General features: G+C 39.4%; 1 protein-coding gene across 2 annotated transcripts in view; it reads right to left on the bottom strand.

The window, feature by feature from the left end:
- Positions 1–26,136, bottom strand: part of DOCK1 (dedicator of cytokinesis 1) — a 325,958-nt gene that overhangs the window by 2,609 nt on the left and 297,213 nt on the right. For both annotated transcript variants that reach the window (XM_076339221.1, XM_076339222.1), the window contains exons 48-51: positions 23,168–23,313; positions 17,564–17,762; positions 11,979–12,132; positions 7,961–8,106 (exon numbers count right to left, since the gene is read on the bottom strand). In XM_076339221.1, the coding sequence (XP_076195336.1) occupies positions 7,961–8,106; positions 11,979–12,132; positions 17,564–17,762; positions 23,168–23,313 (645 nt within the window). The remainder of the gene's footprint in view (positions 1–7,960; positions 8,107–11,978; positions 12,133–17,563; positions 17,763–23,167; positions 23,314–26,136) is intronic.

Below are 26,136 nucleotides of genomic sequence, written 5' to 3'. Positions count from 1 at the left end.
ATATCCAAAGCTGCTTTGGATATCTCCAAAGATATCCAAAAGATATCTTCCAAAAAGAAGAGCAGTTCAGGGTGATGGCAGGACATTTCAGTCTTTCCTCTGCCGCGAGGCACAAGAAGCCCGGAGAGCCTCCTAACACTACTGCAACCTAGTGACTGGGAGTTTTCAGAGATGTGCAAGAGTAGAAGGAAAAAAGTATCTTTAAGATAACTGAATGCCCTCTTCAACGTCAGCTTTTAAGACAGCATGAAGTTATATATCCAGAGCTTTTACCAGACAGTTTTACTAATTGTAGACTAAATAGAAAGGTAAGACTGCATACTGGCAGAGCCAGGAAGGCTGGATTTTTGCTGGAATATTTTTCCTGTATCCTACCTCGAAAGAAATACTTTCCAATCTGTTTTACAACTTTCCTCATTCCTCCCGGCTCTCCCCCGTGGCGAACGAACAGGGATCACAAACTATCGTCAGGAAAGGCGTGGCCTGAGCTTGTCTTTCCATTTTGCCACTGTCCAAAACAGCAGGCCCAGAGTACGGAGGGACGAAGACCGTCCACTCTCCATTTCCCCAGCCTCTCCAGCAGCACCACCGATGCAGCGACACCTGTGCTCTCACCTTCCTCCTTGACTACAGAATGCTTTGTTACCAACTTGGAAATCAATTGGTTTTAATCTGCTACTGGATAAGAAGCTCTGGACCAAGAGCAAGGTGCCAGAGCCTGGGGGTGTGCTGCCTGGAAGGCTGCATACCAGGCGAAGTCTCCTGCTCACCGATGAGGACAGGACTGAACATACATGGCAATGAAGACTTTCATGTTCACAGTCCGGTTAAAGTTTATATGAGCTCTTTTGAAGAAACAACCAGGTTATTAAAAGGTTTGAGTCTTGAAAGGGCACCGCTGCTTGAAAAGCACATGTCAAGAAGACCCTGCTGAGTAAGCAGCATTCATTTTTCAGAGCAGGCTCAAAACTGTGGACTATTTATTCCTCACTTACAGTGTGACTCGGTGCACAATGATCTCTGAGTCAGAAAATCATCAACAGACTAATATGTAAAGCAGATAAAATAAGAATTTTATTTTACTAAATGCAAAACTGAAGTTCGTGTTTTGTTTTGTTTTGTAAAATGCAACTGCTGATCTGTCTCTAAGTATTACAGTCAGAACCACTAAATACTTCCTCTACCTGACCAAATACTGTTCTTAACCCGGTATGTTAAGTTAGCTCCTGGATTCCTACTAAGGCACCTGAATAAGAGCTGGACTGTCAACATTATTTAGCCTCACACATTCAGGTGTGATCTGCAGATTTTGAAATCTTTGAAAAACTGCTTAGTTACAGTCATGTATCCAGGCAGGGGCTTCTGGACAAACTTGGGAAATGCTGGTGGTCTGCAGAACATCAGCATACAACATGCAAGAACTCCTCACAGAGATGGCATTAATTTCATAACTAAATAAACCAGGTGCCCCTCTAAAATACATTACAAAACATAAAAATTTCCTCAGTGCTTTGCTCTCAGATGATATCTTTAACATTCTATTTATTGCTAGAGAAAACTAACTTTGCCGATAGCATCATTTGTGAAAATCCATTTTGAATTTAAATAACAGTATATTGGCAATAATTCTCAATTCAATTAGATCAAAGGCATTTCTCAAACAAATGAGCCCTTCATATTGATCAGAGAACAATCAAATTATCCCTGAAAACCTGCTTCTGAAGAACAAATACAATGCAAATACAATGAGAATAAGCTAAATATATATGCTATAAACAATAAGCACAAAACCTACCAGAGCTTAGATTCTGCAAGCAAATTAGGCAGAAAGAAATAACAAAGATAGGTAGATAATTATTATAATTGAATTTACAATTTCCATTAGAAAGTTGGATAAATTCAGTACATGTTCATTTATATAATAAGCTACCAATGAATATATTAAGTAGGACATGTAATGCTCGTCGAGGCAATATTATTGAGAAATTAGCATGACAAAATGTGCCAATACGGAACTGGTGCAACTCCAAATCTAGCCATCGCTCCCAGGGCTGATACGCACTCTCTTTTATTCCAGCACAGGAAGAAATTCAAGCACACTTTCTCTCTCCCTTCAATGTCATACTCAGGAAATCATTATTAGGCTTACGAAGTTCATTTTTGCTATGCTTCCCCTTAGAAACTTTGAAATACAAAATAGAGTTTCCCTTGATTTTACATTTAATTAAGAACTGCTTTGCAGAGTTCATGTTTATCTTTCAGTGGTTAATTGTGAACCCAACGAATCTTGAAGCATGCTTTTACTTTCTGACATAATGATAGAGACTGCTGGTTCACATTCAAACCTATTTTGGGCAGAATCCTTGACTCACGGGTACCTCAGGGGAAGCAGAAACCTTATGTAAAAGGCACATATGCAACACAGAAGCAATCTGTTCCTTCTGCTTCAAACATGAAATTGCTCCCATTTGTTTGGTTTTTTCCTGATACAGAAAAGAATCAGCTTTAAAAACATTTGTCTCCATTCTCTTAGAGATATAAAATACACTGCACTATACATGTTCAGGTTGCAATAAAAATCAATTCAAGAAGATGAAAAGATACATTTTTTTTTACTCTGTGAAGAAGCAAAATAAGATACGAGAATGTTTTTTTTTAATCAGGAAATACTATTAAAAAAACCAAAAACAAAAAATCAAACAAAATTTGATTCCCAAAAATGGTCCTTCTGACACTGTTAAGAGATTTCTTCCTGTGTAACTATTTTTCTTTGAAATTAAATGGTCATAAATATGACAAGCTATGGAGATCCAATCAAAAACACTTTAGTTTGAAGGATTAACAGATCTAATTAGGTCAGAAGCAGTAGAAATGAGACGTATATAGGCTATCAGTTACACGGGACTGTGTAAACACTTCCAAACACTGAGCTCTGAATTGCTCCTTCTCGCTTACACCATTGCTTTTAGCATGGAGCTGAGTCGCCTGACAAGCAGCAGCTTGCTTATTTAATATCCGCAATGAAAAATAACACATAATGTGAGGTCTTGGAGGAATAACACTCCCATTCTGAAAGAGCAATAATGCGCCAGTGGAGAGAATCAACCCAACTCCACTAATTTGAACCAAATTATAGACAGTTTAAGCTAATTGCCTGTTTGACCCAGGGAGCAAAATTATGTGGAAAATACTGCAGGTAACCGATGTGAAATGACTGTTTAAACTCTGTTGTCATACTTCATCTATTAGAGTTTCATCTGACTGTGTATCACAGCCGTTAGCTGCCCTTGCTGGAGTGTACTTTGATAAGAGAAAGTAATTTTAAGAGTCCTTCTGCAGAGGTGCCCTTTGTGTGCTCCCACCTGCCACGTGCTAAGCATCCCCTCCTTGGGCAACGTGAAAGATCCTTCAAAACAGGCAACATCTAATTGCTTTGAACCAGCACCTCAGATTTTCCCCATGGGGTTGTTTGGCAGGACCCTGACCATGCTCTCCCAATGGGGAGCGATCCCTGGAGGGATGCTCCCGCAGGGGTGACGGCAGTGGATGACGGGGAGAGCTGGACCTAGCACCCCTCATGCAGGGAGGACTTTGCTCGTGGTGCGTGCCAGCTGTGTTAAAGCACAGTCAATGCGATTTTCCCTCTGTTGCACCACGTTTCTGCATGAGGAGGCTATTAGTATTTCAGACCGTGCTGGCTAACTTGATTTCCAAAAGCACCGTTTTTCTGCTCTGGTCTGTACATAAACAGACCTCAAGAGTTATGAGCAATACCCTCAGAATTAGGTTTAGACTCCAGACCGAAACTGTATTTCTTAGTGAAGGCCTGGGCCCTGCGAGAGCGATAAACAAATACATTACCAATTGGCCAGAGCAAAACCCGCAGCTTGATCCCGCGCAACACTGAGGGCAGCGACACGGCCTTTTCTGAAACAAAATCAAGGGTGCTGCTCAGGGACACATCACGGGCTCTATGTCTCCGGGCAGCCAACAGAAGAACACATTTTTCACTCAAAATCCTGTAATAAGCCATGGCAGTCCATTGATTTTGAGACTTATTAAAAAGTGACTGTGAGCTTTTTAGAAACTCTTTGCTCGGCAAGAGCTTAACCCACCAAACCCCAGCCCAGCCAAGGCGGGAGGTGGTAGAGACTTTGCACTGGAGGAAGGGCTTGCAACGCTTCCCATCTCCAGCAGGCAAAAATAATTACCAGATGGTAAATCAAAACCAATTTTTTATTTTTTTTTCTTTTGGGCACATTATATACTACTACACATCATGGAAAGCTTTTGGTCAGAGAGTCTGTTTTTTAAAAATCTGGAGTATCAGACAGAAAAGGAGACATTTATTTCCATTTGTGAGCAAATGCAGTCCACAATGTTAACTTTCTAATTTAATATAACGGATTAATAATGCACTTTTTCTAATTTCACTTTTTCCAACATCTCCATGGGATAATGCTGCTAATGACTGACCTCCCGCTGCTGTGGTAAGCAAGCTGGCAGCAAGCCTTGAGCCACCAAACCAGCGGCGGGGGTCCTGGGGAGGTGGCACCACGATGCTCAGAGGGAATGGAGCCACGGGGCTGCGAGGCACTTCGGGAAGGAAGGGGATTTCTCCCAAGAAATAACATCGGAAAAGGAAAAATTGCAAACCCTGAAGCAGTGCTCCCTAATTACCTGCTGCCTCTGTAGTTTCAGCTGGGTTTCTAGCCTCAGCTCTTTTTCTCTGTCCACATGAGTACAGAGTCCATTTGCTGAAGCCTTTAAGGTAATTTTTTGCTCACTGTGGCTAACCTATGAGATAATGACCAGCACTGCAGTATATGCATTGCAACACATGAAAAATCCCCTGGATTCTTCCTTCTGCGTAAACACTTCCATTATATCCAAATAGCCAGTCTGAGTGCTCCTCGTGCAACAGGATCCCAGAGAGTCAAAATAAGTGCCATCGCTGTCAGCCATGCAAGACCGTTCCGGTCCTCGCATTACACACCGCTTCAGCCTTTGCTATCCCTCCTTGACAAGCTCTCCATCTATGCCAGATTGATAGAGATCTTCTCATCCAAACCATTACCTGATGCTTAGTGAGCGTTATAGCCGATATTATCAATCTAAGCGCTCCTTTGTCTATTTTCTTTGAGTTTCCCTTCTTGCTGTGAATACTAAGCAGGCAGTTGATTTGTATGCAAGGGTATGGATGATCCCATAAAGAATAAGAAGTGCCTAAAGGAATCCCTTGATGTAATAATAATCCTTGCAGGAGTCGTAGACTTCTTTTTTTATGTTCCCATATATTATTAAGAACATTTTTAGCAGACAAAATCATACAGTGCAAGGAAAGATATATATAAGGGTATCACAGTTAACAAGGAATAAGAGGACAATCAGAAAATTATAATTAGATGATCACTTGGATAAAAGACTTAAGGTAGACGGAGTTAATAGTGGACTCCAAATAATCTAAGATTACCCTCTCAGACACTAAATGACACTATTGCCTGCAGTTTGAAGTATTTCTTCATGCATTTATCACTGCATGCTTTTCAGTTCACTACAGCGCTTTTTTTGGTTTTCATAATTGACTGCAAGACAAGCAGAGTGAACCACGTAATAATTTCTCATACAAGGAGATATTTCCAGTTTAAAAGCTACTAAGATAAACTTATCTATAATATTTTTTACTGATTTTTCTTCACTGATACAAAGCATGTGTAATTTAAAAGACAATCAGTTTACTAGGCAGAGAATTATAAAGTTATGAAGTATGTAGCTATTTGACCCATGAAACACAAGCCATTAAAAACTGTGGAGTGGGATTTAATCACAGCAGTAATAAGAATTTACGCATCTGATCTTTCATGCCCAGCACTACTCATTTTCCTCATGTTCTTTAACAGCTTCCTTCCTATAAGCCTGATGAAATAAATGCGCAGAGTGATTGTTATAAGACTAGAAGCCTTTCCTAAAATTAATTCTAAGCCTAATACATGTGGCTTTCTGACAAATCTGCTTTAGATCCTTTTTTCAGACTTTGAAACTATATTCCCTCGTCTTGTAAAGTTTATAAAAATACAATGCTGAAGAAAATTTTGATTATATCTGATTGCATCTGACCATTTCTACAATTACAAATTAAATTTAAAAAAAAAGCAAGTCTGAGCAGTGAAGACTGTAAAGAGAAAAAATATTAAGACCTGAATAAAACTTTGCAAAAAAACCCAAGGGAGCATATTGCTACTATTTTTATGAACTTCCATTTAATGATGCGGAAACCCTGCTCATGACAGGTACAGGAGCTATGCAAGGTCACACCTTCAACAGCAAGGAGACCGAGGCTGCAACCTGAGTCATCTTCAGGTCTGGGCTCTAACCATCACAGCATGGTGGCATTTGCAAGTAGTACAGTAAATATCTAGCATTTGTCCACTAAGTGGAAACGCCTTCAAACAGCCTCGCAAGGAATGGAAAAAGAACCCAGCTATTGGGATTTTTATTCCTCACCGCATGTTTTATCATCTCATTGTTTAATGCTTTTTAGCTAAAAATTGAACTCATGTTAACAATACTGAGCTACTACCATGACCTAAAACTTGCAGTATATCATACAAAACAAATTTACTACTCTAGAGCTCATACAGGGAGGAATTCAAGAAATTTGAAACCTAATTTGAATTTCTCAGGTTTCTTCATGAAGATGGGATTCCTTAGACAAAACTCCTGGCAGCCCTCCTGTACACTCTGTAATTTTCCACTCAGAGGTCTGTATTCGGGTCAAGCGAGAGCTGGCCCCTGAGAGAGAAGTCAGGGAAATGGGTAAGAGCTTAGTATACTTCGATGAAAATTAGAGGAAAAGGGTTCGCAAAAAAATTTAGTGAAAATATTTACTAAAACCAGCCACGGGGAAGAACTATGGAAGAGACGATGGGAATAGAGAATTTTTCAATATATGCATATAATGAATAAAGCATTGTGTTTTGAATAACACTACTCACATTCCTGAAGTTACTTTTATATCTGTTTCTTCTCCCCCTTTAGCCTGAAAATACTAAATTCCTGCAACAACACAGTTACAATTTCAACCATGGGAAAAGCCAGACTTGTGTACTGTTGTGCACGGTGATAGTCTGTGTTAAATAAAACTATTCCCAGAGTCAAAACTAAATGCCTGCCTGACTCTTTCTCTGCTGAGATTAGAAATGCTTTCTCTAAGCACGAAATTTACTGAAAAGCAAATTACTCAACAGAATTTCATTTGAATGATGAACTTCAGAGAAATCCTGGAAGATACCTCTGCAAACAAAAAAGAATCATTACCGCTGAGAATTTTTCCACAAAATAACAGCTTGGCCAAAGTTATACATTTCAAAGTCAAAGAAAAGAAAACCTCTTTAAACGTATTTTTTTCTCCAAAAAATAAATGGTCCTTCTCAAAAGTGCTGCTTTAAAGAAAAGGGCCAAATTATTTTTAAAAGCTTCCAGGATACAGGAAACAAAGTTGAAAAAGTGTATTTTCTTCAGAAAGCTGAAAACCCTGTTGATGATGAAGAGTGTTTCTGAGCTCCTTCCCTCAAAGGGGGCACGTGTGTTTGCCTCTAGGAAACAAGTGGCGATTAAATGATGACAGAACAGAGCTCCAGAAAGGAAAGATGTCAGGTACATGTTTTATTTCCTTTCCTGAGACAGGATTGAAAGGCTATTAAATCTAATTTGCTGCTGAGACTATATCCTGTCAGTTTAAGCTCCCTTACCAACACAGCTAACAACATTTTGCTTAGTCTTCTCAACCAGAATGAACCCAAGCTCCCTTCAGGTCGGTCCCCGTGAGTGATGCCGTTCCCTCATACTCCAGACGCTCGTTTGCAACTGCAGACATCTCTGGATTACATCTCACTGTGGATCGTGCAAAGTAGAAAAGCAAAGAAAATTGCAGAAAATTATCATCATCTCTGGGACTCACCCTTTGATGGGCAGGGGGAGAGGTTGTCGGGCTGATCAAGTCTTGACTTTCCATGAGATTCCCATAATCAGCCATGCTTCCTTTGAGAGGCAGAGGAGGAGGAACGTCGGGGATGTCAGAGCTGGACATACCATTCAGCTCCAGATCTGTAAAAATCAATGCTGAGTTAACTCTTTCAATAACTGAATTGAATCCAAAGATCCAGACTGCGCCAATTCTTATGGCATTGATACTGCGATAATGCTGCACATGCGATATCTTTGTCTGCTCTTCACTGCCTCTATAATTATCTGCAGCTCATCTAATGAGGGATTTTAAAGGAAAGTAGAACAAATGAACCCACCCCCGCATCAACGGGAAGTATGCACTGTGGAGTCGCATTGGGCTAATTTTTAGGATAGGCTCAAAATACTTGAATGATCCCCTCTTTTTAATAGAAAATACTTTTTCCTTCAGATTTCATGCCAAAATATTCATAGCTTAGCAAATATAATTTTCTCAGCTGTAAGCTCTGCATTTTCACCTTGGACATTAATACACAATAAAAATTTTGGTAAGTGCACTAACAAAATATAATCCAGCTAAGCTTTATTTACTTTCCCCCAGTAAAATAAAAGCTTCTTGTTAATAAAATGCACAAATGAAAGCCTATAATTAACTATATCTCTCTCAAAAACTTTCAAACTCCAGGTAACTATAATACATGAGCAGTCATTAGTTGTCGAGTAAATAAAATCACGCAAGAGAAAGTACAAAACATTTATTATTACTGTTCACTGGGTAGAAAGTTCCCTTTTCTTAGCAGATAAATCCTAGCAGATACATGCTGTAAAGGCGAATAGCCTGAGGGACAATAAAGTTTATTGAGGCCTGAGTGATACATAGGTTTTTGTGTAGAAATCCACCCACGGTGTATTTCAGGGCAATTCAGTCATTTTAACACAGGCAAAACCCACTGTGAGCTCTATGAGATAAGGAACTTAATTTATTTTTGATAAATTAGGGAAGCGTTTTCATTTAGGAAATGAGAAAAGGTTATTTTTATTTTACTGGGGTGATTTGTGAAACAAGTGGAGGACTTGTTTATGTAGATATTTTTATTGCAAGGTTCCTATCAATATCTTACAAAAGGCGTCCTTTTATTGTTCTCTAAAATGGCCTCTCACTAACACAATTTAACTGTAAGGTGGCTGTATTGATTTGTCACTGAAAACTGTAATTTTACTCTTCATCCTTTCACTTGAACTTTCAACTACGCCAGGAAGAAGAGTATTTTCCATCCTGGGACTTCAAACTTTCAGTGGCTTCTTCTACATCAGACTGAAAAGCTTGTTTGTCCTCCAGGATCTGAATTTCTCATTGCTTTTTCCATTGCTCCTGTTTTTCATCCTTCCTTTTCTACACATACAGAATTCCTCCATTCCCCCAACATTCATAATACTTTCCTTTAAATATCTTCATCAGAATCTAATTCTGCTAAGCTCATGTCATTAAAACATATAACTGGAAAACATTTGTAACTAAACATTGATGCCGCGAATGAACTTCCCTCTTCATTCACAGCATCACTGCTCTGTTCATAGATAAACATTAGAAATTTAGTCTTACAACCTTTTAGTAGCTGAATTTAACTGCCCTGAACACTTCATCTTTTCATCATATATAATATTACAGTATCTACTGACTTCATCTAAGCCATTACATGTAGACTAATAGGTGCTACCAAGAAGATGGCAAGACAAATTTTGTTAGGAGTTACACATACTCTTTGTTTCTTTAAGGTTGACATTTGGAAGATCCACGGAAAGGCAGGTGAGCAATGTTTTCACTAGAGCTGCAGAGGAAACAGTGTCTGGAGGAAACTCTACTTTAAGGTCTGCAATACTCTGAACAACCTGGATGGTCACCAACTGTCCATGCAACTGTATCCTGCTCTGCTTCTCTCCCTTTCTCTACGTTCCCCAGCTCCTGTTACAGCTCTAATTTTCTGCAGCCCCCACCGTGTTCCTACAGCCTGTACGTGGCACCTTTACAACCTCACCCTTTTGTAAGACAGCAATAAATCCCTGTAAATGTGTATTTCCATCCACATGAATAGTTCACAATATACATTAACAACATATTTGCACTCAATCTGGCAAACTATTTAGTAGAACAACAATATTCTATAATGAAAAAAATTATTTGCCCTGACTAGCTAATCTCTCACACAAGTTTAATGAAATCCAGGACTCATCTACCGTACTGCAGAAACAGGTATCGAACACAAACTTCAGTAATTTTCAGTCATGTTTCAAGAAGATCTATTTGGTACAGATCTATTAATTTTCTCCTGCTCAATTCAGCTGAACTATACCTCACTAACTCAGTCACTATACAAATAATTACTCATAATTTCTGGTTTGCTACCATTATTCAAGGTGTTTCATCAGACTAGTATGCTCTGAATATTTATTCTTTGCTGGACGCGTGCCACTGAGAATATCTTTGAGCTGGCAAGAGATCAGTTAGATGACTTTTATTTCATCTTAACATAATGATCAAATTTTACACTCCATTCTCCTAAACTGCCAGCTAACAAGCAAGCAGTATTGCTTAGCAACCCATTAAGTGCTTTTAGCCAATTTGTGCACTGAAGTAACTTCTTTATCCTTGGAATTCCTAAAAAATTGTATCACTACAATTCCTCAAACGATTATGGACAAGCGCCATGAATTTTGCAATAAACTGAACCTATTTTACATAACACCCATAAATCTCCAGCACATAGACATAAATATTCTCAGAAATACATGATAGCTTCAGATACTTTTTTAAAAAAGAGATCAAGTTAGTTTTAATAAAATGCACACAGGAAGAAATAATCCAATTCAAAGAATATCTTTTGCAGGAGTATATATACTCTACTTCTCTGTAATTCCAGTTTTTAGCACACTGGTAGTTTTTGGCTATCAAAACTGTAAAGAAAGGAGAGAGTTCACCGTTATCAAAATACTTGTTTTGGGTGTCTGACTATGCAAAGGAAACGCTGCATTGATTTGCACTTGCTTATCCCTCTTCCACATGTTTGCAACCAACAATTTCAAATCATTAAAACAAAGCCAGATGCCTTTTAGACGACAATTCTGTTGCTATAGATTTGTAAAATAAACACATTCCTGCTCACAGGACATATATCTGCAATTGGCAACAAGAACTTTCCAAAACACTCACTATTTAAGAGAAAAGGTTTTAAGTATCAACAAAGTAAATAAAACAGCGACCTTGATCGAACAAGATTTTTTTCTTAAAACTGATCATCTATTCTCCTCTTTACTAACACTGAACTCTTGACTATCATACTAGCATTTGAGTACATGTATCAAAAAGATCTTTTTCTTTTTTTATCACATGCTAGCAACTGAAAACTCTGAATAACAGTTTTGGGAAAACACCACTGTAAAAGAAATGTGTTGTATTATACCCCATTTTGCAATAGGGTTTCCTGAAGACTGAAGCAAACAGACAATATTTTACAGAAAAACTGAGGGATAGATGTCAATGTCAAACAAAAAATACATGAAAAAGACTGACTTTTTTTTTCCCCTTCTGGCTTGTACTCATTATGTAGCAAATAAAAGTTCTTTTAAGGTACAATTACATTGAAAGATTATTTTTTCAGCCTTTATGCACCAATATAAATATAGAATCAAGTACAACATTAATTTTTGACAGTTACACTCTATACCTAAGTAATTGTTAATGATTACTTGAAAAGGAGAAGAAACTTTTTCGATGCAACAATTTTCCTTGCTTTTGTATTTTGTTGAAATATTTTTTGCTGGCAAATGCAAGGAGCATGATGTTAAGAGGCAAGTTCTTGTTCCTGCAAGCAATCCCATGGTGATGGCAAAAAGACTAACTCAAAGAACTCAAACCAAGGTGTAATGCAATGCTCAGGAAATACATCTCCCCACTAGAAGCTATTTTGCATAAAATTTGCTAGGAAAAGAAAATTTAGTTAAAATTAAAGACTTACTGGACTGTATGCTGAAAGAAAGTTTTGTCCGTGGAGTTATTGGGGGTGGCGTCACTTGGGAGCTGGGAGGTGATGGAGACACGGAGAAACGTCTTTCACTTGAAATGACGTTTATGACTTGGCTTTTTGGTCTTTGTGGTCTTAGTGGGCTGATCTGCACAGGGACAAAACCAGTGAGACAGTAAAGGCATACACGTTGTTACTGAGCAGCAGACCTTGGGAGTGCTACGTTTTCCCCACTACCTCCTAAACAGTAATAGGGCAATGAGAACATACAATACTTCTGATTTAATGCAGTATTTCACAGCTCCAAATGTTTTTCCCTTCTCCCCAGGCATCACAATGAGGCTTAATGCACACACCTTCCTGTAGCCTGGCATATTTTTCTGAAGTAATGAGCCAATTCCCCAAATGCTTGCTTAATAACAGCTAAGGAAGTCTATATCCTTACACAAGATTATACAGCATTCAAAATCTTTTCTTTCTTCTCATGCGGCTCTACTTCCCTGTTAAAATTTATCTCTTTAATTGTTTGCATGGTGAAACTCTCTTCTGAGGAAGACATCATCTGTCCAGAAACACTTTCTTGATGGTACTTGTTTGTGCTTATATTTAATTCACTGAAATATCCCTATTGTTTTGCTCTGGCTGCTTCATAGTCCATTTAAATTTTCCATCAGAAACCCTGAAATGATACTTGTAATCTGATGGGCAACTAATGCTTTTGTTAAGGTAATTCCTTTTGCTCAGTTTAATCCTGAGCTCTACTGTTTGTTACCCATCCACCAGCCCTCATGTTTCCAGTAATTGCAGTGAAGAAAGGATTTTTTTATTTCCAGGAGATCACAGAAAATGGAGCAGCAACCTGAAGTTAAGACAGGAAGAACAGCCAAGGTACTGCAATAGGACAAAACAGAAAATGCCAGCAGCAATTCATGCTTTTTTGAAGAATTCTGTCATTTCACAATGTTTTTTTAAAAAGTAGGTTGTGAAGGAGACATCTAAAATGAGGTATGAGTGCTTCCTTTTATTTTCAGAAAACAAACCCTAAAAGGGTTTGCATAAAAGGCTGTGTCTCTGAGACCCTTCTATGAGAAATGAATGACCATAACTTTTTTTGAAAGTTCATCAAGACCTCAGGGTAACCTTTCAGAAATTTGCCCGATACTAAAATTCAGGTCCTAAAGACTCCAAAGGTTTCTTCTTTCAAGATCTTTTAAAGCATATTTTTAGTAGAATGGATAAGCACAGTAATCACTTTCTCCAAGGCATGTAATTATAAAAAAGCAACTAAGGAAATACACTAATTGATTAGGAAAGCTGCAATGCCAGAACCAAGAGAAAACCCAACAACTAGAATCAAGTTCCCAAGTTAACCTGGTCTGTAGCTACTTATCTCAAGTAAATTTTAACTTCTTCTGTGATTGACAAGCTTGGTCCTTTTCTTAAAGCTTCATATAAATCACAGTTCTTTTCTTAAAGCTTCATATAAATCACAGTTGTGCTAGGGAATATGAACTCTTCAGAGACCACTAATCCATAATGAACCCATTGCTACTTGTTTTTGGTCTAATGAAAGCAGGATCAATAGTGAGTGGTGTTAGATGTCACTAAATCAATAAAATGTACAGCCTGTTACTCTGATTTCTTACACAAGCTTTCGAGTGGTCTGTTAACTACCTGGCTTCAGTGTTAGGTTTGCTATCAGCTCATGGAATCAAAGAACTAACAATGAGAATTTATGTTAAAGAAGTTTATGTGATACTTAAAAGAAGATATAAATCTCTAGAAAACTATAAAGACATTAGTGATCATCTTCAGATACCCAAGTGCTTAATTTATCTTCTGATAAGATCATAGTAGTACAAGATCTCTGTAATTAGCGCTTGGGTTTTGATCAGTCAATAAATTCATTATGAGTACAGTGAAATTTGGAAAAAAGTATTTAAGCTATACAACTAGACAAAATGGTCCCTGAATGCTCCTTTTAAAAGAAAATGTGAAAGCTCCCTGAAATAATTCTGTAGTTTTATAATCTTCCCATGTTCTTCCATGAAGATTCCTTTGATTGGAAAAAAAGAAGTTCCTATATAAGAAAGTCCATCGCAGTGATGGAAACGCTCATTTAATTAGACAACATCATCTTTGAAAAGAGCAGCAGAAGCTCTGCAGAGATGGGAATGACCGCTGTCTGACATGCCTGCTGCGCCTCTCACTTGATATTCTCTGTAAATTATGTTGCATAAACCAATTAGGAGTGAATAACACAGGATCCAGAACAGATTCATATATGAGGTTATTGATGCATCCTTCCCTCCTGAAAGCAAACCACTGGTAACTACCTATTATGTGGTGGGCGAAGAATAATGTAGAATACAAGTGTTGTCAGGCAACAGGTGATTGTGTGTGAGCATGCGTGTGTGTGGGTGAGTATCTGAAACTGGACTTTTAAACTGTCAAGCACAAGCCTGTTATTTGCCAGCTGCAACTGGCATGGGCTGGTTGTAAACTGCGATGACACCTGGATGAAATGGTAGTGACAAACATCGAACCCTCCTATTAATAAACAGACATGAGACAGAGCCAGCGATTAAAGAGGCTGACCACGCGCTGTGCTTCTGCACATAGATCATTTTGACACATCCCACTATCCAAATCCATCATGGATTCTCATTTACTCCGTCTCACCCGTGACGATATTGAGCGCAGTTTTTCCAGGCTGCTATGTATCCTTCAGCACCACCTTAGACCAGACTTCATTGCCCAGTCTTGCTCATGAGAACATAGTGTGAGATGTGCCCAAAGTCATACTGAAGTCGGCACATCGGGTGTCTGCCACATCATTCCTACCCACAGAACCTCCTTCTCTACCGCAGAAAGAAGGAAGAAGGGCTTGACCGATCTGGTGTTGACAAATGCACACTGGCTGTTATTCTTTCATTCGTTTTCTTGAAGGTATTTATAAATTGTCATCGTACTAAAGCACGTCTTCTGCTGTAAAACCCCCAAATATTTTATAAGTCAGAACTAAGAATCCATTAGAAAATTCACCAAACAACTGAAATCTTGTAATTGAATTAGCAATGGTACAAGTGAGTTCTAAAATTCTCAACAGAAGGAATCCAGTAACTATAATGGAAAAGCTAGTAACTACTAGTAGTTTATTACTGAAATCTCACTTTAAAAGCTCTTTAAATCTTATTTTAATTTCCATTTCTAGTCGAATCTGGATTCCAATTTTTCTGGAAAAAAAAAATCCTTAATTTTTCCCCTCTCCATCTCATCATCATCTATTTTTAAGCTAGCGAACTTTCTGCTTTCAAGCTCCTAACGTAAGAGAAATCAAAATACCTTTTTCTTCATAAAACACAGCAGTAGCAGTGCTTTGGGAGCAATTTCAGCTTAAAAAAGGAACTTGCACGCAGTGCAGCCCACAAAAGTAGAACAATGGAAAAGCTGAATACTTACCCACAAAAGATAACATTTTCCCTTTTATATCATTAATAGGGGACATATGTCTCCAGGGTGCAAAAATTTCAAGACAAGACAAATTTTATCTTTAAACTTCTTGACATTATCTGTACAAAATTCCTGAAGACAGCAGTGGGAATTGTACAACCACGCTTGTAAACTAATCGCTAAAGTGTTCCCTCTATTTCACCTACAGGAGAAAATGAACCACTAACTCCAAGCATTAAAAATTGACTTGGTCATTTTGGAGCTCATCAAGTAGTTTGCAGATACTGAAAAGGGAGAGTTTTTCTCTCACCACTAAACTCTTTTTCATATTATTGATCTGTGGATTTCAAGAAGCTTAAAGTAACTGTAACTAATTCTGACATTTAATTTCCCTCCCTCTCTATAACCAGGGGAAAATTAGTCATACCAGTCATCCACTGAAAGCTCTTGACTGGGAAGAGTAGAAAACTTGAGTCAAACCATGTTGGGCTTTGCTCATTTTTGTTCCTCAGATGACAAATGGGAATATGCCTTAAAGGGTTATCATGTCCTCCTTTCCAGCCAGCATTTGCATTTTTCCAGTCATAAGCAATCTTCTGCAATGTCCAAGACCTCTCAGAGATGACAGTGACCTTGCAGTGACATCGACCAGCTCTCCAGCATCCTTGGACGCCTCCCATCTGGTCTCATGGATTTGTGCAAGTCCAGCTGACTGAGCTGCCCCGAAATACAATTTTCTTCTCCTGTGGCTCATGCTCTTCTTCCACAAGCTCTGCTAGTCCATTTGGGGATCTGGGAGATGTGAGTGCAAGCCTTGCCATTGCAATACTCAGGCTTAGTCAAAATACAACTGCTGCAATGTGCAGAGTTGAATGCATTGTGTCAAAAAGATGAGATGTATGGAAATCTATGCAAAACGTATTTGCTGTCTGAAAACACTCTAACGATGCTCACCTGACTGGCTTTGGCAGGAGGAATCTCCATTTAAACAAACCAGGGCTGATCCAAAATTTACTGAAGTCAACGGAAAAACTCACTGGCTTCAAAGGAGTTTGGGTGAAAAGCCTGAGATGCACAAAAGGGATTTTATCTGAGTTTTTGCCGAGCTAATACTGGGCCTAAGGCCACATCAGACAAAACAACTCTGATCTTCCAAGATGTCAGAAGACACATCTGAGAGATTAGGTCATCTCTGGATGGAGAAGAAGGAGCAAATCCAGAAAACAGAGGAACCATGGCTGACCATCTAAGTAATATTCCGCTACAAATACCAAACAGAAAGACTTAAAGGATCTAGTCCATCACAGGTCAGAGAGAAATCGTTTTGAAAGTCCAATGTAAATGACACAGTCACCAAGGAAAGACTCTGCTGAGTTAAAAGTTGGCTTTACAAGTACTTGTGCAAGTCTTTAAAAGAACATTACATTTATTTCTGGAGGGCAAGTTTTAAACTATTGGCCTCAAAAGAAGTGTCCAGGCAGAGATTTGGAGGTTACAGTTAGTTCACGCACTCCCTGCTCCAGCTTAAAATGGCCTTGCTTTCAGTTTCAGAGCTAAAACTTCTCAAGTTACCTAAGCCTTTAGGACAGTTTCAGTGAATTGAATATATGCCAAGAAGAGAGGGCTTAAGAGAGATATGCCCTGTAGTTAATATTCTTACACACAGCCACCAGTGGAACAGCTTGCGATTTTCTGCTCAAAATAGCCTTTCAAGAACACGTAATTGCCATGCATGGAATGACCTTGTAACATTTCCACCAAAAAGTGTCTTGCAGTAGTCAGCTGAAATATGAGAAAACCCATCACGATCTATTGGGAACCATAAATTCAAAAGGCTGCTAAAATGGTAGCATTTATTTTACTTAGGATATACCATCTGCTCCTTTTATCAAATAGTCATATATAGCTTTTGGTAAGATTTTCATATGAGATACCATGATTTTTTTACACTGTAAATAAAATCTGTATTTTTGATTCATTATCACATATATTAACATTGTAGCATAGTCCCTTAGAGTTATTTTTGGTCTAAAAATAAACTAAATCGTAAAAATCAACATTTTGATTTAAAAAGATAAAGAACACTCCTCAGAATTAGATAAAGCATTACTTGCTAATAAAGTTACCGTTTCTGAAAGGATCACTGCTTCAGACTGCTGCAGAGAAATATCAGTAGATTTAAATTCTTTATCAAATATCTCTTGATGTTTGCTGTTCCTTTTCTCCTTCTTCTTTTCTTTCTTATCTTTATCTAGGTCATCCTTGTCCAATTTATCTTGAGACCTAGAATGCATCTTTTTTGGAAGGAGGGGCTCCAGCACAAACCTAAAGAAAAGTGTTGTTGCTTGGATCAATAAAATACTATTTTCAAAACACCTAATTTTCATTTACTGTTTCCCAAAGTCTCACTTGAGTTAATGATGCTTTGCTAATCCAGGAAAAATCATTAGAGAGAAAAGGAGGGAGCAGAAGGTCATAACAATCGTAATTGTCTTACAATAAAATTTACTGCGGAACTGCTGAAGAACCAGTACCATGTATTTCCCTGCTCTGTAGTAAATTTACTGGTTTACAGCTACACAAACTCTTGAGTTTCACTGTACGTGGTTTACATAAAAATGAGTTTCTAATTCAGCCCTCCCACTATATAAGCTGTGGCACCATGGCAGGCGTGCCAGCAGATGCCTGCAAACTCCAGTGGAAATCAGCACTATACAAGTGCAGGTAACTGTACAATGAATTAAAGAAATGTCACCCCTACTTCCCCTGCACCTTGGAGGCAGTCCATATGTCTACCAATGGCTGTAAGGATTTCTTTAAAAAATAGCCAAGTCCCCAAATTCCTCCTGGACTTTTTTTTTTTGGTGGAGAAAGAGGATGTATTTATTCCCCAGAGAAGGAATAACAGTTGAGAAATTGTTTTGCAGAGGTGTAGTGATTTTCTGTTGACTATGCACAACGTAAAACGCTTTCTAATCCTTGTAACTCATCAAAATTACAGTACCTTTTCACAGAAAAGCAAACAATATCACCCTTAATGCAAAGGAAACACCTATACATTGCACAAAAGCATGAGGCATAGAGGTTTAACCACAGACACAAGCACCATTCCTGTCTGTAATAACACCCTGTGTGTGTATGTGTGGTTTTGCATGCATGCATGAGGATATATATCCATACGAGTGTGCACACGTATACTGACAGATCAACACCTCTGCTCACCTACAGCATGCCCTGGTGAGGGGGAGCCAGTAGGACTGAGCTTAGTTGTTCTGATATTACAGATAAACTCCAGAATGAAAAATCGGTCAGGTAACAATGAAGGGGAAGGTTAGTTTCCAAAAAGCAGATGTATTTTCCCACCTGGAATGCTTCAAGTGTGTGAATATAGGCAAGGCTGATATACTACTACCATCAGCTCTGCAATTTTTACAGTCCATGACTATTTTTTTTCTGGCTACAAAGGAAAAATTCTTTAGGGGTTCAATGAACTTTTAAAGGAAAACTTCATTGTTTAAAGAGTTTTTATTTTTTATTTTTAGTTTTTATTTATTATTGCTGGGTAAAAAACTGGCTGGACGGCCGGGCCCAGAGAGTTGTGGTGAATGGAGTTCAATCCAGTTGGCGACCGGTCACGAGCAGTGTTCCCCAGGGCTCAGTTTTGGGGCCGGTCTTGTTCAATATCTTTATCAATGATCTGGACAAGGGGATCGAGTGCACCCTCAGTAAGTTTGCAGACGACACCAAGTTGGGCGGGAGTGTTGATCTGCTCGAGGGTAGGAAGGCTCTGCAGAGGGACCTGGACAGGCTGGATCGATGGGCCCAGGCCAACTGTATGAGATTCAACAAGGACAAGTGCCGGGTCCTGCACTTTAGCCACAACAACCCCATGCAGCGCTACAGGCTTGGGGAAGAGTGGCTGGAAAGCTGCCCAGCGGAAAAGGACCTGGGGGTGCTGGTCAACAGCCGGCTGAACATGAGCCGGCAGTGTGCCCAGGTGGCCAAGAAGGCCAATGGCATCCTGGCCTGTATCAGAAATAGCGTGGCCAGCAGGAGTAGGGAAGTGATCGTGCCCCTGTACTCGGCACTGGTGAGGCCGCACCTCGAATACTGTGTTCAGTTTTGGGCCCCTCACTACAAGAAGGACGTCGAGGTGCTGGAGCGTGTCCAGAGAAGGGCAACGAAGCTGGTGAAGGGTCTGGAGAACAAGTCTTATGAGGAGCGGCTGAGGGAACTGGGGCTGTTTAGCCTGGAGAAAAGGAGGCTGAGGGGAGACCTCATCGCTCTCTACAACTCCCTGAAAGGAGGTTGTAGCGAGGTGGGTGTGGGTCTCTTCTCCCAAGTAACAAGCGATAGGACGAGAGGAAATGGCCTCAAGTTGCACCAGGGGAGGTTTAGATTGGACATGAGGAAAAATTTCTTTACTGAAAGAGTGGTTAAACATTGGAACAGGCTGCCCAGGGAAGTGGTTGAGCCACCATCCCTGGAGGTATTTAGAAGACGTGTAGATGAGGCGCTTAGGGACATGGTTTAGTGGGCCTGGTGGTGTTTGGTTGATGGTTGGACTCGATGATCTTAGAGGTCTTTTCCAACCTTAATGATTCTATGATTCTATGATTTTGTAGGGAAAGCACTATTCTAAGTAATAGTGGGACTCTCTAGCTAATTCTCACTCAGTAATTTAAAGGAATCTCTCTTATCTCACCTTTTTTAAATGATTAGTTGAAATAAAAGGTAAAGAGATATTTTGCTCTTAACAAGCTAAAATATTCTTAGCTAGACAAAGTATTTTATATGTTATTTTATATTCTAAACAAACTACTAAAATCATACCCTAGAAATTACACTGACAGGAGGATGTCTCAAATCATCGCATTACAAAACCAAAACCAAACCAAAAATCCCAAAACAAAGAAGCCAGCTTACTTTTTAACATTGGAAAAGCATTTACTATGCCATGGTGATGCATGCACATACAGGCCACAATCTTTGCTGTGAAATACTGGAGGATTCGTATTTCAGACAATTTGCAGTGAAGTTATCCTAATAATCTCCATTAGCAGCAATACCCGCAGCGATATCCAAAATTATTATTATTGTTTGAAGCACTAAAGGCCCTTCAGTTTTCAGCCTAAGTTAGCTCATTTGATGGAAAGATGCTAAAACCAGTACCCGCAACAACGGCCCCTGAGCCATTACACTCATAACCAAAGCCAAAATCACACGGGTTGGGAGACAAAACTGCAAGCTTTTTTCAACCCATTCTACAGACAGGGAAAAGGGAGGGCAATGACTTGCCTGGGGCCACAAAGCACATCAGTGACAAAGCCCAGACCAGAAGACAGCTCTCTTGACACCGTGTGTTTAGCCACGTGAATTGCTTATTTTAGCCGCTTCTGCTGGGCTCCGCTGGGTTGGATGGCACTGACAGCCACCTCGCAGGCTGATTGCAAGTTTCCAGGAGGAATTGCCATTCTTCAGACAATGATTAATTGCTTCCCTTCCAGGCATTACTATTATTAGTACTATTAATTATTTGTACGCAACGTATTGGTGATAAAATGGGCTAGCACGCCATGCTCCTACTTGAAGTACGTTAGGACTTTCAACAGATGGCAAATCACACAGGCACACTGGGACTTCCCCGCTTCCAATCACTGCTTGTAAGTGCTCCAATTTGTACTTCTAAGTCCCATTTTAAGCAGTGAATAAACCCAAGGTCCTTTTTTAAAGTCAGAGTTTTATTTATACATAGAGTTGGGAGTTATAAAACACATACTATGTCAACGTCTGCTTTGAGTTTTTATGGTTTAAAAGCTCCAAAGCAGGAGAAGCTGGAGATGGCATAAAATATAAGTTGGGTGATCTGGACAAGACAGTCTGTCGGCTCCATTTTTAATTGTTTTTCTTAGCTTCATCTCTAACCTCAGAATTAACATATGAAGAGGGGGAAAATGGAAAGCAGGAGAGGACAACTGACCGTAAACCCAGTCAACTATGGTAGGTACCTGATGGGTGAACTTCTTCCAAGTTAGCAGTGACAAACCACCCACATGATTTTTACAGTAATTTTAATTTTTGAGGTCTGTCATTATGTTATTTACATCTGATGATTTTTCTTCTCCTGCTTCACTGATCAAGCAAATGAGCATTTTTTTCAGGTCTTCTCAGTGATGACAGTTGTTCATTACATTTTCCTCACATATATTACAGTCGTATTGCCCCAGGCTCGGAGCAGGAGCTGAGCTGCACTGTGATCTTTGTGAGGGTTATTTTAATATACATATTGAGTAGCCTCATGAGAGCCTCCAAAACTACTAAGTGACACCTACTACAACAAAGCTGGGATGGAGAGGTGAAATTTAAGAAAATAGCATCCAATGAGAAAGAAAAATACATATAATGATTTTGAAAGGAAAAAGAAAGAGGTAGAGGCAGGCAGGGAAAGAATCAATATTTTTCTTCTGAGATAAAATAAAGTTGCCCGCTAACCTGGGATGGTAGTTATCCCCAAGTTCCAGCAAGACAACTTTTGTGGATGAATTAGTCAAAACGCATTATCGTCTCTGCTGTCCTACATTTATATCAACACGACTCACCATGTATACATTATAGAGGGTAACGTAATGAGAGCTGAATTGCACTCTGTTTGCAGTTCTTCCCAATGGGTAAATAAACTGTTTGTAATCAAGGTAAGTATCATGTTGGTCCTTAGGTGCTGTATTTAATTTTACTTGATGCTTTTACTCTCTAGTCAGGTAATAACTCCCTCTGAAGGTGCACAAGGGACATGAATGTTTCTAGCACATCTCTGTAAGTTAGCAGCCCTTCAGGAAGCTTTAAAAAACTGCCGCCTTGGTCAAATATTGAGTTTCTGGATTAGGGGAATGCCTGGGGGGAAGAAGAGGGAGAAGGGACTTCTGAGGCTACATGGAAACCCCAAAAAGAAAACAGATTATTTTGTTCTTTTGAGGGATGCAACTGTGAGACAGGGCTTATCAACAGAATTCCCAGTTCTCATGTGAAATATCTTGATAAGTCTTGAAGTACAATCTTGCCATAAGCAGCTTTTCTTCTGGCAGCAAAAGTGAGAAGAAATAATTGAGCAGTTAGCTAATCCCTTCCTTCTCCCAAGCTCCACCTGTTTACCATGACAGGGTGGCTGAACACACATCTCATCGCTGACTTTGCAAAAGATCACTTCTGAACTATTACACTTGCGATACTTTAAAAGGGGATAATTTATCTCCTGTTTGTTTGGGGGTTTTTGTTTGAATGCTTAGGGGGTTTTGTTTAACTTTGTTTTAAAGAGGACCAAGAAAAGCATTATATTTATCTTGGTTAAAAAAAAGGACAAGGAATATATCTTGAGATAAATGTCTATATAGGTTGGTTTTTTTAGCCAATATTAGGCTGTCACTTAAAAGCGCTATCCCCACCCCACACTGGTTACTCACACCATTGTGTCCCATTAATGTTTGTGGGGTATTATGACGAACCAAATCTGGAATAAAATACACTGGTAAAAGACCCAACCAAAAAACCCCACAGTTCCTTATGAGATCAAACAAACGTCATGCTGCCACACAGGAGTCAGTAGGATCGGAAGGAGTAACACCGTGATAGCACTGAGATCTGGAGCGCCATGGTGACAATCCTCAAAACCTACAGATGTGCACACCAAATCATGCTTTACAGAGATAAGCCCTGAATTACTATTTCTTACGCACCCATCGGAGCCAGGTCGAGAAGGTGTGCTGTCGGAGGAGATGGAAGACACCGATGCAACAGAGAGGGGCCTTGAAGATGATGGCATCGTGAAGGATCTCACCATAGACCGTGGCCGACTGCCTCGTCTATCATCCAGACTTGAAAGCTGCAGTAAAGAAATAGAAGATCTTATTTCTTAAATCACAATATGGCTGACATCTGGTTACCAAAAGTAATGTGGAAACGTTCAATGTTTTTTCTTCCATGTAGATTTTTATATTATGTAATTATACAGTGTGTTTAACAACAAAGAAACAAATTCTAAAGAAAATCCATTTAAAGGACTAGGAAGAAATATTTAGGTCCTCATAGGCACATGTATAATTTTAAACATATTCCAATAATTCGTTTCAATGGTATTTACATGCTTTTTTACATCTGGGCTTTAAAAAAGGAGCTTTCTACAAAAAACTTTTTTTTTAATCCATCTCTGCAATTGAAGTGACTGTCCTGTCAGTATATTTAAATAAAATGGAGATTTAAAAAAAAAAGGGGAAAAAAAAAACGACTAAGAGGAACTTTATGTCAAGAGAGGCAATTTACAGAGTGACATCTAAGTTAAGAAGAAAATATATGAAAGATTTTTTTTTTGTTTCTGACAATTTCAGAGTTCTGAATAATTTATACAAGCTTTGTTAATCATTAATAACTGATATATGCATAAAATAATTGAACTTTTTCAGTCAACAAATAGGAATCTCATGCTGTTTAATTACAGGTATATTTTCCACCCTGTCAACTACTGGTAAATTGGCCTGGTACAAGGAAGAGAGAAGCGATAAAACTCCATCAATCCTGACAATTCTTTCTGGTGGGTAGAGTGAAATTAGAAAGATAACACCACCTGCGTATGACTTTCCAGTCATCTCCCTGATGATGTAAATGTATATTATGAAGTGACTGACATGCAAGTATCATTAATGTCAATTATTCCTGTTCTCCTTGGGAATAAATTACTATTTGAACTTTTCTCTTCCTAAATATATTAGCAAGATGGGATTTGAAGGACTACAAATGGAACACCATTTAGAAGGACACCATAAAGGCTGGCACATTCCCCATAAGATCTCAGTGTTCCCATTAAAAAAAAAAGTCATTGCTATAGCCAAAAGTGAAAATTAATCTCTGAAGGAAGGCCTGTCATAAAATACAACAGGATACTTCACTGGCATGTACTATTTCACCAAGGTTTTGGGCACTCAGAGAACAACATCACTTGGCACGTTTTTGCTGCCCCGCCTGCTGCAGCATCTTTCTTGCTGCCTCCGTAGCCCAGGATGCTCTGCATCTCACTGAGCAGAAAGCTGAAGCTCTCTCCCTCACCATATCCCACATCATCCACTCTTCAGAATAAATCTCTGTGGGATTTTCCAGAGATAATTTGGAACCAAATTCACACCCTGTTTATATTGATGTGATTGGTCTAACATCCATAAACTCAGTGGCATGCACCCATTAGTGACCATAATCAGAACTGCATGAAGAGGTTGCTGGTTTAAGACTGTTCAAGTGTATCTTGGTTGCTTCATTCTTTTTAGAATCAGTTTAGTGACTGCTGCTCATTTAGGGGCAGAAGTAAAATTGGAGAACTTGTAATTGTTATCAATTTCTTTTTTTCTATTTCAATCTTTTATTTCTTAGTTTATTAAGGACTAGATTGTCATGGAGCTCCCATCTGATATTCTTGCCCTTGGAAGGTTTAAGGCTGGAAGGCAGGAAGGGCATGAAAAGGGCACTATTTTCTCTGTGATCTCCTCTCTATGCAATTGTGCTTTAGACACTGAGTTTTCAGGTACAAGGCGAAAACTACAACTGCAGGTGTTTTTAGCCTCATGGCTGCAGAGATAACCTTCAAAATCTGAGCCCATGAAGTAATATCTGCCTCAATACATATGTGAATTGATGCAGCACCTCCAAAAATGATGACCCAACCCCAACTGGGGCAACCATGCGATTTGGCGTTTTCGTAAGGAAGCCACCACTCACTTGCAGGGAGGCACCTGCCATTTGATACCATGTCCTTCGCCTGCTGGGACCTGCTAACTGGCTTTCTTATTAAAAGACAGTTAACGGGATTACAGTGCACGCTCCTTATCCACTTCCAGGGTGCCAGGGAAAGCCAGGAATGGAGACGAGACGGCAGTCCAAAGTGCAGGCTGGCAAGCTGTCTTTCCTGCGCCATGGCCAAGTAATTAATGGTCTGCTGGTGATTTCCTTTGTTTTTAGATGGCTTTTGCTGACAGAAGGTGGGTCTGTGCAATCTTAAAGATCTGTGCAATCTTAAAAATAAATCACTGCTTTTTGAGATCATTTGGTTTTAATACCAGTACTTTTTGTGGGAAATGGTTTCTGGTATAGGATATTCTTGAGTCCAAGTTGGGGAAAATGCACATTGTCCTAAATGATACCACGCTGTTTGCTCTTTTGGAGGTAAAATTTTCTCTAAAAATTGGGTAAGCTTGAAGCCCACTTACGTATCCTGAACCAACACAAACAAGGCAACTCAAAAGCGAGTAGATCTGGTGATTCCAAGTTCAGCTAAAAAGCTTTGCAGCAAAAGGGAGGACCCCAGAATTTCCTGGCACTTCCAATGTGCCAAGGACAGGCTACTGCCATCATGGCACCCTGTGGTGCCATCCTCCTCCCCAGGGGAGCGGGGTGCGTGGGGTGTTCCCCTGCCAAGGTGGGGGCGCGCTGCAGACCAGCAGGCAGGAGAGGAGCCACAAGTCTCCATCACAGGGCTGGCAGGAGGGAGCAGACTGCATGCCAGGTCATCATGGCAGCACATACACGATACGCTGGCTACCTCTGCGTTAGAGGACATATAGGTCTTTTCTGGTAAATGTATGTGCTTTATTTTCTGGAGCAGTGGGAAGATATGTATTGCATATGCAAGTTTCATGTACTACTGTCATTTCACAAATAAACC

Source organism: Aptenodytes patagonicus, chromosome 5 (assembly GCF_965638725.1).
Source record: "Aptenodytes patagonicus chromosome 5, bAptPat1.pri.cur, whole genome shotgun sequence".
NCBI classification, from domain to species: domain Eukaryota; kingdom Metazoa; phylum Chordata; class Aves; order Sphenisciformes; family Spheniscidae; genus Aptenodytes; species Aptenodytes patagonicus.
The sequence above is the reverse complement of the archived record's forward strand: the minus strand, read 5'-3'. Positions and strand labels throughout refer to the sequence as shown.